The sequence below is a fragment of the Rhamphochromis sp. 'chilingali' genome, assembly GCF_963969265.1.
Source record: "Rhamphochromis sp. 'chilingali' genome assembly, chromosome: 2".
In the NCBI taxonomy this organism is placed as follows: Eukaryota; Metazoa; Chordata; class Actinopteri; order Cichliformes; family Cichlidae; genus Rhamphochromis; species Rhamphochromis sp. 'chilingali'.
This window is the reverse complement of record NC_137930.1, coordinates 22,736,458-22,749,867: the sequence shown is the minus strand read 5'-3', so window position 1 is coordinate 22,749,867 and position 13,410 is coordinate 22,736,458. Positions and strand designations below refer to the sequence as shown.

Genomic DNA, 13,410 nt, shown 5'->3' with positions numbered 1-13,410 from the left:
TCAGGTGTTTTGTTATCAGTGCAGGCTGTGAGCACTGGAATAGCCCAATAACATAAAACTCCAACATATGTTTTTTTTTTCTCTCCCTGCTGCCATCACTGTTTTAACCCTCTCGAGGCAGGCGTTGCCGATTTGCAAAAGTTAAAAACTAACAACCTGATTACCCCACATACATGTTTTATGAGTTTGTTTTACTCAGAAGTACCACTGCAGGACTTGGTTGTGCATTAGCAACAAAAGAGTTAATTTGAGCCTGAGAGGGTTAGCCCCAGCATAGGGTTTAAGATACATACCTGTTTCCACATGTTACATAACACTGAAAGGGTGTAAAGTGTTCTGATGAGCAGCAGCAGGATATTATCCTGTCACTAGATTAAAGCCTTTACTATGTTCAAATCAAAGCCCAGTGGGAGGTGGTGGGGGGATGTAGAGGCCTAACTTAATTAATTGCTTATGAAGAATAATGTGAGTGAGTCTCATGCCTAAAACGTGAATCGTTTTCTTTGATTCCACTGGATGTGGAATCTTCTTCTTGAGGACTCTGAGGAAGAACCACCTGTCCTCAGACATCCTGGTGAACTTCTATCGCTGCACCATCGAGAGCATCCTGACCAACTGTATAACAGTCTGGTACGGGAACTGCTCTGCCTCGGACCGGAAGGCGTTGCAGAGGGTCGTGAAAACTGCCCAGCGCATCGCCGGAGCACCACTTCCTGCCATAAAAGACATCTACAGGAAGCGGTGTCTGAAAAGGGCTGGGAAAATCATCAAAGACCCCAGTCACCCATCACATGGACTCTTCACCCTCCTGCCCTCTGGGAGGCGCTACAGGAGCCTCCGGACTAAGACCACCAGGTACCGGAACAGCTTCTTCCCCACAGCTGTCAGACTCCTGAACTCTGCCTCCTGACATCTGACCCACGTTAAACTCATGGACTGAACATACACACACCCACAATGGACAACTGTACCCTCAAACACAATAATAACATGGACTGAACCACCACTCACAACCACTAGCACTTTATATAGCCTCTGTAGAAACTATCTACACCCTCACTTATCTTAACTGCACTACTGTATAGCTCTGTGTAAATAATCATTCTGTACATTCGATAATCTTTAATCCTACAACTGTTTACAACTTGCATAGTTCCCATTTCTGTATAGCTGTATATCCCAGATTCTGTAAAGTTATTTATTTCATATTCTGTATAGTTTTTCATATTTATATTCATATCCTGTACATAGCTTGTACTCACTACAGCCTGTACATACTTATAGTTATAGAATATTCACAACATACTTCATACCGTGTACATTATAACATACCATAATAGACCCATTTCTGTAATATACTCACATATCTATATTATTGCTAATATATATTGTAATATATCTATATCACTAAAGCACTTCTGGATGGATGCAAACTGCATTTCGTTGCCCTGTACCTGTGCATGTGCAATGACAATAAAGTTGAATTCTATTCTATTCTATTCTATTCTATTCTATTCTATTCTATGTGATCAGCAAAGATAGACTTGTAGAGTTCGTAATAGCGCTAATTAATCAAGTGGTAACATTTTACTTTACTTTCCCCGTAGTGTTAACGTCTTGCATGATTCTGAGTGAAATGGACTAGTAAAGAAAGCAGAGACTTGAGGGATTTGACGGTTGAACAAATATAACAAGCAAGATCTTTCTTCTTGGTTTAAATTGATATCTGCTAATTTTCCATCTATTTACACTCACTGGACACTTTATTAGATAAACCTGTTCAACAGCTTCTTAACACAAAGGTCTAATCAGACAATCACATTGCATTTAGGTGTGTAGACAGGGTTAAGATGACCCGCTGAAGTTTAAACTGAGCATCAAAGTGGGGAAGAAAGGTGATTTGGTGTCAGCTAAAAACATGAAATTGAGGCTACGATTCATATAGGCTTACCAAATTTGGACATCAGAAGACTGGGGAAAACTTTGTCTGATCTAATCAGATTTCTGCTGTAACATTCACATGGTAGGGTCAGAATTTGGTGTTGTAGCATAGATCCACCCTGCCCTTCATCAATGGTTCATGCTGGTGGTGGTGTGATGGTGTAGGGGATATTTTCTAGGAACACCCTGGGGCTCTTAGTAGCCATTGAGCATCATATTAACCCTGCAGGTAGTATTATTGCTGACCATGTCCTTTATGAATGTAGTGCATGACATGATTTACATCATGGATGTGCAGCTGACAAATCTGCAGCAACCGTGAGATGCTATCATGTCAATATGGACCTAAATCTCTGAGGAATGTTTCCAGAGAGTCGCTGAATCTCTGCCATGAAGAATGACGGCAGTTCTGAAGTAAAATTGGGGTCCAGCACAGTACTAGCTAGGTAAAATAAACTCTATTCAGACATTGGTAAATAAAGAAGCAACACAAGACTTTCGGAATAATTTTTTTCATTAGTTACAACTTTACATGACATGTTTTTTATTAACCGATTAATTGTTTGGTCAAAATGTCTTATTTTGTTTGATAAATCTTCCAGATAAAGCAAATAAAAGTGGGAAATCCTCACAGATGAGAAGCTGGAAACAGATAGTGTTTAGTAAATTCAAACTGAAACAATACCTCAGCTCCATTTAGTACCAAATAAAAAAATGTTGTTTCAAGGAAACTTCTAAGGAAATCATGAGGCATTTATGGGACTTAAATGCAGTAATTAAATATGCCTTAAAGAGCGAGTTAAAGTGTAGAAACAGTAGAAAGTGTGGGCATAGTAGGAGCGGTGAAGCAGTTGGAGAGAGACAGAGAGAAGAGAGGACATCATTCGTTCTGATACTGCTACAGAGGATTACCACTAATCTCTGTTTGGGCCGGAGCTCGCCTCCAACACATTCTCCCATTGGCTCCGGTCTAATCTCGATGCCCACATATCCAACAAACGCCCTTTCATTGGCTCCACCTTCCAGTGTGGTTTATGGGAATATGTGTGCACGTGTGCGTCCATTATTCACCAGTAAAAACAGTGTCCTTCTGCCAAAACACAAACGCTGCCGGGAGGGAAAATTGCCTGTTTGTGCTGGTGCACCGCTGTCAGGACTCCTAATGCTGCACGCATTAGAACGGGATTAGATGAGGCTCAGTGTCTGACTGTGTCTGGGAATCGGAAGTGAGGTGACGCACTTGCTGAGAGCAACAGAGCTGCATACTGAGCTGGAGTTGTGGGGAATATTACAGTGTCTTATAGAGAGTATCTAAAACATATACAAGGCATACCCATCCTGGGTGAATACCAAATACTCCATCCTGGGGGCTGTAGTTGTTGACGTACTGTTTAATTATTATGTAAGATTTCTTTAAAGTGGAGCTCTTTGTACTGATTAAAACAGTCAGGTCTACACGAGGGAATAAGACAGTCTGTGTGCATGTGTGCACTCGTCCTGGCATTTATTTGTACACCACTGAGAGGGTAGACTTTATTACAAAAAGCAGTGAGTCACTACTCCACAGCAGCTGGCGCTTACTAGCTGCGTAGGCGTATTTTTGTGTGTTTGTGCACAACATCAAGTGATGGAGGCTTAGCCCGAGTGCCTCCAAAAGTCAAATCTATCAGGTTCTTTTCTTTGAGTGTTTTGGAACCTAAAAATACATCAGTTTGTTTAATCTGCTTTGAGTTGCTGCAGCTGCAGGAGACACACATGCTTCACACATGCTCAAGCACCTTCCTCCTCTTTTCACTGTGCTCACAACTGATTAGTTTTGATGGTTTTATGGTATCCTGCGATATATACACAGTATATCTACATAGAGACTGAGGGAAATGCAGATTTAGAACTGCTGCAGAGCACTACATACTGGGGGCTAATTTTGTGTTTTTCATAAAGTCACTTGACGAAACAATTAAGGGTGAGTGCCATATGGCCATATGCATCCAACACGACACATTAGTTTCATATACAGTCATTTAATAAGAAAGCACGGCTTCTTTCAAGTCCAATGTTTTGGTCATAATAAAAACCATCTGATGAATAAAAATACTGACATATTATTTAATTCTTTGTTTATTCGTTCATTTAAAAAGGTAAACAGCAGCTAGGTGCTGATAATTAAATGTACATGATTAGCAGCCGTTGCTGCCCATCAGTCTTGGAATGGTTAAAAGGCTATTTCCAAACAAATTTATGTCCATCATTCTACAGCAAGAAGAATTATTCAAATGGAAAACATTCAAGACAGCTGTCAGTCCTTCCAGGAGTGGATGTCCTCCAAGGTCAGCGTGAAACTGTAAACTCCCTAACAGCGACTTCTCAGGATCTTCAGGCCTCAGTTTGCATGTTAAATCTTAAAGTACATAAAAGTACAATTAGAAAAAAGTGAACAAGTTTTGTTTGGAAGGAAGGAAGGAAAAATCCTCTTATCTTTAAGAAGAACATGGCTGCACAGCTTAGATTTGCAACGTTGCATCTGAAAAATCCACAAGACTCCTATGAGGGGAGATGTTTGGTCATAATGCAGAGCTTTGGAGTTGTAATGCACAGTACTGTGTTTGGCAAAAAGCAAACACAGCACATCAGCACAACCACTTCGTACAAGCTGTCAAACACAGTGGAGACATGATGATGATGATGATCACAGGACCCGGTCACCTTGCAGTCACTGGATTGACCATGAACTCCTGGCTTTACAAAAGTATTTTAGGGTCAGATGTGAGGCCGTCTGTCTGAGAGCTAAAGCTACGCTGAACTTGGGTGATGAAACTGGACGATGATCCCAAGCAAGCAAGAAAATCTCCAACAGAATGGCTAAAAAAAGAGAAAAGAATCAAGTATTTGCAATGGCCAAACTTCCTGCACAACAATGTGAGAGATTGATAAAGTGATAAAGAAACGATGGTTCTGCAAGCTTTTGAATCATTGTGTTTATGTAGTTTTTCACAGGAATGCTTCTTTGTTTTGGCTTGGATTCTGTTAACTAGATAATGACACAGTGTTTTTATTGCATATGTTGTTGTTCAGTTCAGGTTCTATTGAAGTAATCTCAGAACCTGCTAAGGACCGGGTGATTTTCTTATTATGTCCTGATACAAGAAACCTTAGAGTCGAATGAGGGTGTACTTTCTTTCTTTACATGATTGTAAGGGTGTATGTCTTCCTGCTGCCTACTGCTCACACGGATTGTTCGACAGGTCCATTCATCAATCTATGCAAATGAAGAATATTACCAATAATGTATTTCCCAGATACAATGGTTAGGACTCAAAGTGCTCAGTGCACTTACACTGTGCGTGAGTGCTTGCAGAAGATATTTATTGTACCTAAATACAGACAGCGTGTTTCTCTGTACGTCTCTTTGTGTCGTTAAAACAAATCATCTCGTGTCAGCTTTGTTTGTTCATTTTTCTTTTTTTTAAAAGTGTGCTGTGGTGATTATTTCAGAACATCTGGCACTCACACAACCATGACTGTTTCCAGTCCCTCACCTCACTGTGGGGGATGTATCTGAGGAGGGTTGGGGGTGGGTGGAGCTGGCATCCTGTCTGAAGAAGACATTAGGTGATGAGCAATTAAGAAATGAGGATGTTGATGGTGTTTTCAGGGATATGACCGTTTCCTTGGCAATGCAGAGGAAATATGGGTGTTTGGGAGTGGAGCGAGAGGAAGACCCGCAGTCAAGACCATCTGTCTGCTGGGCAGGTAGAAGAAAGGACAGACACACAAACAGTGGATGATGAGAGATCTGGTTTTCTTTGTTCTACAGGCACCAACAGAAGAGCGCTGGCTCTGAAACAGCGCTCAGAATAAAGCGCTCTGCTGCTGCTGGGTTCAGAGTAGCAGCTGTTGCTAATTAGCAAACAGATTTCACACGTCTTTGTTGATAGTCGTTGATAGTCAAAGCTTGCTGATCGTGGTCTAAGAGATGTGCTGGATTAATATCTGCACAACTCAGCAACCTGCAGTTTTAGGATTTATGAGATTATATCACACGGTTCAGTCTTTCAGAAAGGGACACTTTCTTCAAGTTAGAAATCCTGTATTATCTGGGGTTTTTTTAGTTTTTGGATGAATTTGAGAGTATCTTACTACCAATTTCTTGCTTGTTCTCTTATAGTATTATGCTGTTGTGCTTCTTGGCCAGTTCCAAGTCATAAGAAGAGAACAAGAAGAACAATTAACAGGGAAATGTTCATTATTGAGCTTAAAGGTGCTGGTAGGCAGATACTTACAGCAGTTTAAGCACAGACAGATCAGACTAATGATATCTCAGTGTAACATCCTTATGTGCTTTTTGACAGACTTCCCACTGTGCTCACCAACTTTCACATCAGATCGGTGAATTCGTCAGAGAACACAGCTCAGACCTGATTAACTCTCATCTCATGACTCCGAGCTGCCTCAGGCTTTGCCTCAGGTTCAAACAGAGACCTCATCTATTTCTTATGAATGTTACATTCAGTTTCCCAGTGTTGAGCTCTCTCATCAGATACTGAACAGTTTGTCTTTGCATTGTGCAAATTGAAAACGTTTTGTAGCTTGATTGCATTTGTGTCATTAAGCTGAGGTGACTGCAAGTAAGGTTCACTTGAAACTGTTGGAGAGAAAACTGGAAAACCTCGCATCGCTGAGAAATTGGTGTCACATCAGCTGAGGGGCACAGGGTGTAAGAGGTGAGCTGACGCTGATGCTGCATCTGAATAGCTCCAGGAAAAAAGAGATATTGTGCAATGGAAAGCATAGCTGTCCGACAGGCAGGCATCTGGATGAGCTGCTTTACAGCTCAGACACACACAATCAGTGTCAGTAGCTGTATGCAGAACACATTCATTTGCATGGACACATACAGTTAATACCTCAATTCAATAATCAGAAATAAGCAGCAGAAATAAGCATATCAAACACCTGTTTCATTCTTAATTTGTCACCCTTCACGTGATTTAGCTGTGATGTTCATTAGTCATGTTTCGGTGGTTTTTGGTTAAAATATACTGATTCTTTAAAAAATTAAAAGCATCAAAACACACAAAACTAAACTCTAAACGGTTCCATGAAGGCACTGCCTATTCAACGAATCATAAAGTGGTGAGTGGCAACTGTTAAATATTGGTCAGAATAGTAATCCAACTCTTGGAAACCTGCAATCTGTCTGTAAGCCACCAGATGGCAATAGCTGTGGTTGCAATAAAAAGTCTTCCCATCCTATAGAGATCTATGGGAAAATGACTCTGTCTTAACCTCTGTAAACAACTTGCTGCAGACTTTATGGAGTCACTCACTCATTTGGGGTCATACTGAATAAAACATTAAATCTGTTTTGTAAATCTTGATCATACCTTGTTTCAGAATGGACGATCACATGTGGTAAAAAAAAAAACCAGGACGTCTGCTTGTTCACAACTAGTCAATCAAAAGGCATTAGCCAATGAGCAATTTTTCTGTCTGTGGCTGTAGTATGGCATAAACATAAACGAACCAGCCGTCTTCGCTCCTTATTTAGGGTTTGGTCATCACACTCGAGGCAGTCATCTTTGGACTATACAAGGGCCACTAATCACAGCTAATGAGCGCGTGCACACTCCAGTTAGCATATTCTTTCTCACATTATGCAGCTGTTTTATTAAAAGCAAAGAAACTTGATTTGACTCGATTTTCACTTAATACCTGCTCGCTGCTCATTGCCATCACATTCCGAAGACTGTTCTTACAAGCTGTAAACTGAATGAATTGAATTGAATTTAAATTACTTCATTTTATTCAACATGACGATTTGCTGTCTCTCAGGTTTAGTGACCTGCTGAAGGGCAAAACGAGGAACATGAAGATGTCAGTTTGAATCTATTTTCATTTATTTCATACGACTAATTTAAAAGTTAGAACGGGGTCTAACTGGTAATGAAAGAGTTTTTAATTTGAGACATAATTCAACATGTATCAGTGATGGATCAACTGAAGCTTGACCTGTATTTTGTTGCTATTTTATTGCTTATTTCCTGCTGTATTGAATGCACTCCCAAAACTGATCCCTGTAGAAAACAGCTAAGTGGCCTGGTGGCCTCGTTATTTTCATTCACTGACTCTTCTCTGTTCTTTTCTCCTGCTGCTGTCACATCATTGATGACACAACCTTTCATTTTTCTGAATGGATTTGTTTGCTTTTTATATTTGGAGTAAATTATGAGGATGGCACAGTAACTGTACTTTGTTATTGTAGCCCTGCAGCATTGTGGTTGTTTTCACTGACCATCATCTCTGCCATCCATCTGTTGTGTTGCAGGGATTTTCTTCCCCGTGGCTCTGGCATTGTGACCCGCCGTCCTCTGGTCCTGCAGCTGATGAACTCGCCCACCGGTAAAGCTCACCAAATTCCTTTGAAATTGCATAATGGTTTATCTTGACTGCTTCACTGACTGGCTAATCATATTTGATATCTACAGCTGATCAGACAGCTGTTCTATTTGTACAGAAATCTTGACATCTTGAAATCTGTCTTGACATTTTATTGGGAACTGTGCATCACTCTGAATACATGTGGTAAAGATGGCTGATTTGAGTCTGTTTATTCTTATTAACCAGTGACGCTGAAAAAGCCGGAGAGCTACTGTAACGGTGATTGCACTAGTTTTCTTGTGTCTAATGCTTTGAAATAAGTAAAAGGTATAAACATAATACAGTGTTTAATGAATTTATTACACGACCTGTCATAAAAACAAGAAAAGACAAGTATTTTACAAATGTGTCAAAGTCTGTCATCTGGCACAGTCTATTTCATTTAAGACTAAAAGGAAGGTTTTCACTTACTTCTGTCCTTTTAAGTGCGTCTCGATTTCCTAAAGTCACCATGTAGTTGAATGAACTGCATCTTAGTTCACTTCACAGATTTACATTTAACATCTTTGTGTCAACAGAGAGTCCAGCTGCCTTTAATATTTTACTTCTATTCCAAAGGCTGCCACATCCACATCCCTCTTCATTCTCTTCAGACACAGGAGCTTCATTCTTGGCCAAACCTTCCGTCTCCTCTCATCACGTTCTTGGCCTTTATTTATTTATTTTTATTTGTTTGAAATGTAGCTGTTATAACATCCCCTGTCATTTTATTATTTGTTGCTGAGCCTTCCTGGAAAGACACAACACTTGGGAAAGTAGACAGCTTTTAACCCACTCTCCCATCACCCACCCAACCCTGGCTCCTCCTGGAGTCTAATAAGTCCCCCTATCCTCAGAGGAAAACCATCCGTGCACATTTGCCATTCTCTCTATAGACTTGCGATGACATCATCCTCCCGTTACCATAGTTACACGTTGTTACATTGATTCAGGATCTAGCAGAGAGTGTTTTCTCACAGCGTAGTCATGGTGCGAATCATAAATTACTTTGCGTTAATCTAAAATCAATACGTGGTCGCAGCAACCGTTACTTCATGAATCAAGCTCTAACTGAGTTATCTAACAGTTTTTATCTGTCTTAAGTCTCATCCAAGGACACATCACTTTGCAGCTGAGCGTCGTTCACTATGATCGACATTCAAAACCTTTAATTTCCCATGAACAAAAATCATGTTAAAAGGGTTTGATTCAACTCTCTGTTTACCGTCTTTGCTGTTCACCTCACCGGATCTTCTGATATTCTGTCACATTACTTTCATTTGTGTCTCACTTTTTTGCCGTTTCTTCCAGAATTCGCCGAGTTCCTGCACTGTAAGGGTAAAAAGTTTACAGATTTTGATGAGGTCCGGCAGGAGATCGAGGCGGAGACGGATCGCGCGACTGGAGCCAACAAGGGAATCTCCCCTGTGCCCATCAACCTGCGTGTTTACTCTCCGCACGGTGAGGCTGACGCAGTTTTATTCCACACACACTGAAGATTTAATCTGTGTGTAGAGCATCAATAAGTTTAGTTTTGAATTGGCTTTGTGTTTTCTCTTCTTTCTTTTCTTTTTTACCCTCACAGTGCTGAACCTGACACTTGTGGACCTGCCGGGGATGACCAAGGTGCCGGTGGGTGACCAGCCTGCTGACATTGAATTTCAGATAAGAGACATGTTAATGCAGTTTGTCACCAAGGAGAACTGTCTGATGCTGGCCGTCTCCCCGGCCAACTCTGACCTGGCCAACTCCGACGCTTTAAAGATTGCCAAAGAGGTCGACCCTCAGGGTGAGTTTACACACATGTAAAGAAGCTAATAGGAGTTTTATAAGTCTTTGAAATGATGTTTCATTTATAATTGCTCTTTGTATCATCCTAGTTATTTTTATACAGATGCACATAATGAAATACTGTTGGTAAATTTGCGTGACTGGGTCAGGTTTAAGGACCATCGGTGTGATCACCAAGCTGGACCTGATGGATGAGGGGACCGATGCTAAAGACATCTTGGAGAATAAGCTGCTTCCACTCAGGAGAGGTGCGTAATACCTCGACAGCACGCTCACACAAAAAGTAGCACCTTTTCTGTCTCCTTCAGGTTGGTCGCAACGACGCACTGTTTCCCCCTTGTGGTAACTCAGAGCTTTTCAGTGCTTCCAACATCTGCAACGAAGAACAGAAACAGGGCCAAAGGATGTGGGAGAGCGTGTAAGAAATCAAAAGACAGACAAAGGGGTGAAAGAGAGGAAGAGCTGGAAGGAAAAGCAGGGGAAGGGGCAAAGAGAAAAAAGCAAAAACACTGTCTTGGAAAATAACTCGCATGTAATTTGTGAGCTGCCCTTTATTGCAATGTGCTGATGTGGTGCTTTTCTTTTCCATTTGCACTTGGTTAAAACCCAGGCATGTGCTTTGGAATATTTTCCATTTCCTTTGTTTTTTCTATACTTTTCCCCCCTCTCCCTTCTTTTTCTCCCCGTCTCTCTAACGCTGTGGATATGCACATTTACAAGGCTGCTGGCTCCCAGTTGCCTTAGTTATAGAGCATGAAACAGCTTTTAACTGAGTGATGCATGAGGAAGCTTAACTGGAGGTGAAACAGGATCCTTTTGACCTAACCTCTCCTGGTTATTTCGCCGCACTTCTTTTTTTTTTTGTCTCTCTACGCCTTAAAAGAAGAAACGCATCCAGGAATTCTTTCTCTCTTTCTGGTTTTATGCAAATCCCTCTTCCCCCTTTTCTCTTCTCCTGTCTATATTCTTTTAAGTTGAGGTCTGAGGTCTCTTAAAATGTGGTTTAACATTATTAAACACATGTGAAACAGTTGGGTCCTTGGAGGGGCTGTTCAGACCTGAGGACATGGGTAGAAAATAAAAACCCAGAAAAGTTCAGTGTTGCTCTAACACAAGTCTGTATTATCTTCCAGACAAATTACAATACCCGTTTCAAGTCTGTCAGGAAACGATCAAAGGAGTTGGATGGTTTTCTCTAAATCTGTCAGTGTTTTAGGGTTTACTGTGAGTGTGGAGCTCTCTGTCTGCTTGTCCAGGTTACATTGGTGTGGTGAATAGAAGCCAGAAGGACATAGATGGAAAGAAGGACATTAATGCTGCAATGGCTGCCGAGAGGAAGTTCTTTCTCTCCCACCCGGCATACAGACACCTGGCTGACCGCATGGGAACTCCCTACCTCCAGAAAGTCCTCAATCAGGTGTGTAAACATGTGAATGTAGTGAGCCCATTCCTATGTATTCCCAAAACACTATTTCAGTTTTCTAGTGACCTTATTCTGATATTCTGACCTTTGACCTGCACAGCAACTGACCAACCACATCCGGGACACCCTGCCGAATCTGCGGGCCAAGCTGCAGAGTCAGCTTCTGTCCATCGAAAAGGAGGTGGAGGAGTACAAGAACTTCAGACCTGATGATCCGTCTCGCAAAACCAAGGCTCTCCTGCAGTGAGACAAAGCGCACACACACACACACACACACACACACACACACACACACACACACACACACACACACACACACACACACACACACAGAAATGTTAACATCTGCACCTTTTCCTGTAGGATGGTGCAGCAGTTCTCGGTGGATTTTGAAAAATGCATAGAGGGCTCTGGGGACCAGATCGACACGGCCGAGCTGTCGGGTGGTGCCAGGATCAATCGCATCTTCCATGAACGCTTCCCCTTTGAACTGGTCAAGGTGTGTGTCGGTTTTGAGATGTCAGGAAGTTATGCGAAGGGTTTATATGGCAGTTTGGTGTCTTAGAAACCTTTCGATTATATTGTACTTGTTATTGTACAGTGTAAATCCAGTGCTGTTCAAAAGTCTTGAGCCGCACCTCTTTTTGTGTGTGTGTGATGCTAGGAAAATGGGAAATAGGTTCAGGGCTTTGTTTTAAAACATGGGCAAACATACATAGAAATACAGTATATAAGGCAAAACAAGGGAATTTCTCCAATTCTAATGATCATATTAGAAATTCAATATTTGGTATGATCACCTTTATGATCTAAAAACAATCGGAAATGAAGGTAAGAGTTCTTATAATTTCTTATAGTATTCAGGATTCATACTCAGGCTTCTTGAAGGACATTAAAAGCTCTGTGGATGTTGATCCTACACTGCTTCAATAATGTTATGGTCCAGGCTCTGGGAGCCCAATCCATGGCTGACAGTGTTTCATTGTGTGTTTTTCTATCCAGGTATGCTTTTACTGTATTGGCAGTGTGTTTTGGATCATTGTCATGCTGAAAAATTAGCCACTCAATCAAAATCTGACTTTACTTTCCTGCATTTATAATTCGATCAGTTTTGACCAGAATCAAATTGATGGCTTAAATGCAACTACAGCAGGTTCAGAGTCTCTTCTGTGTTTTAGAGATGGCTGTAGGTCCTCGCCATCCTGTGTCATGTCTTCACTTGATTTTTCCCCCCCTATTTCTTAAGGATGTGACTTTTAGATTCTGTTCATCAGCTGATAGACTCCACTTGTCCAGTTCCCTCATATTTTTTTAAGCCACACTGCACACAATGCTGAGATATGACAAGTTTTTAGACATGGGAACTAATTATGTGTGCTTGAATAGGTCAGTGTTAAGCAGCTCAACAAACAAAAAACATTCTTCTGAAAATGGCCCTGGGACTGGGTCAGGACTGGACTGAAAAAGCAGCCAAAGAAAAACTGTGGAAGACCTTCAGAAAGCCTGGAAAACTCAAGACTACTTTAAAAAAATACAAGAAAGTCTATCTCCTTGTAAGCTAAATCTAAACAAATGAAGAGTGGCTCAAGTCTGTAAATCAAATAAATAACTTTGGATTAGCAGTAATGTTAGTCAGCTGCATATTTCATTTGTTCGGCAAATTAAGTTTGTTAGGGGGAAAGAAAAGTAGGTCTCCTCACTGGGTCATGATTTATCAAAAGATGCATTGCTAAAAAAAAACCCTCTATGTAACAAAAAGCAAGTGGCTCTTAGTTGGATCTCCAAACATGGACAGCTCACTCCAAAACAGTCTAGTTCGTTTTTGGATGAACTGTCTT

The 13,410-nt window shown here is 41.1% G+C and overlaps 1 protein-coding gene across 12 annotated transcripts in view; it reads left to right on the top strand.

Annotated features, from left to right (window-relative positions):
• The window catches only part of dnm1a (dynamin 1a), a gene marked incomplete at its 3' end in the record, with an annotated part of 55,633 nt that overhangs the window by 4,461 nt on the left and 37,762 nt on the right, over nucleotides 1-13,410 (top strand). For all 12 annotated transcript variants that reach the window (XM_080907725.1, XM_080907720.1, XM_080907722.1 and 9 more), the window contains exons 2-8: nucleotides 8,267-8,340; nucleotides 9,670-9,819; nucleotides 9,944-10,147; nucleotides 10,299-10,397; nucleotides 11,406-11,566; nucleotides 11,673-11,815; nucleotides 11,936-12,071. In XM_080907725.1, coding sequence (XP_080763851.1) covers nucleotides 8,267-8,340; nucleotides 9,670-9,819; nucleotides 9,944-10,147; nucleotides 10,299-10,397; nucleotides 11,406-11,566; nucleotides 11,673-11,815; nucleotides 11,936-12,071 — 967 coding nt within the window. The remainder of the gene's footprint in view (nucleotides 1-8,266; nucleotides 8,341-9,669; nucleotides 9,820-9,943; nucleotides 10,148-10,298; nucleotides 10,398-11,405; nucleotides 11,567-11,672; nucleotides 11,816-11,935; nucleotides 12,072-13,410) is intronic.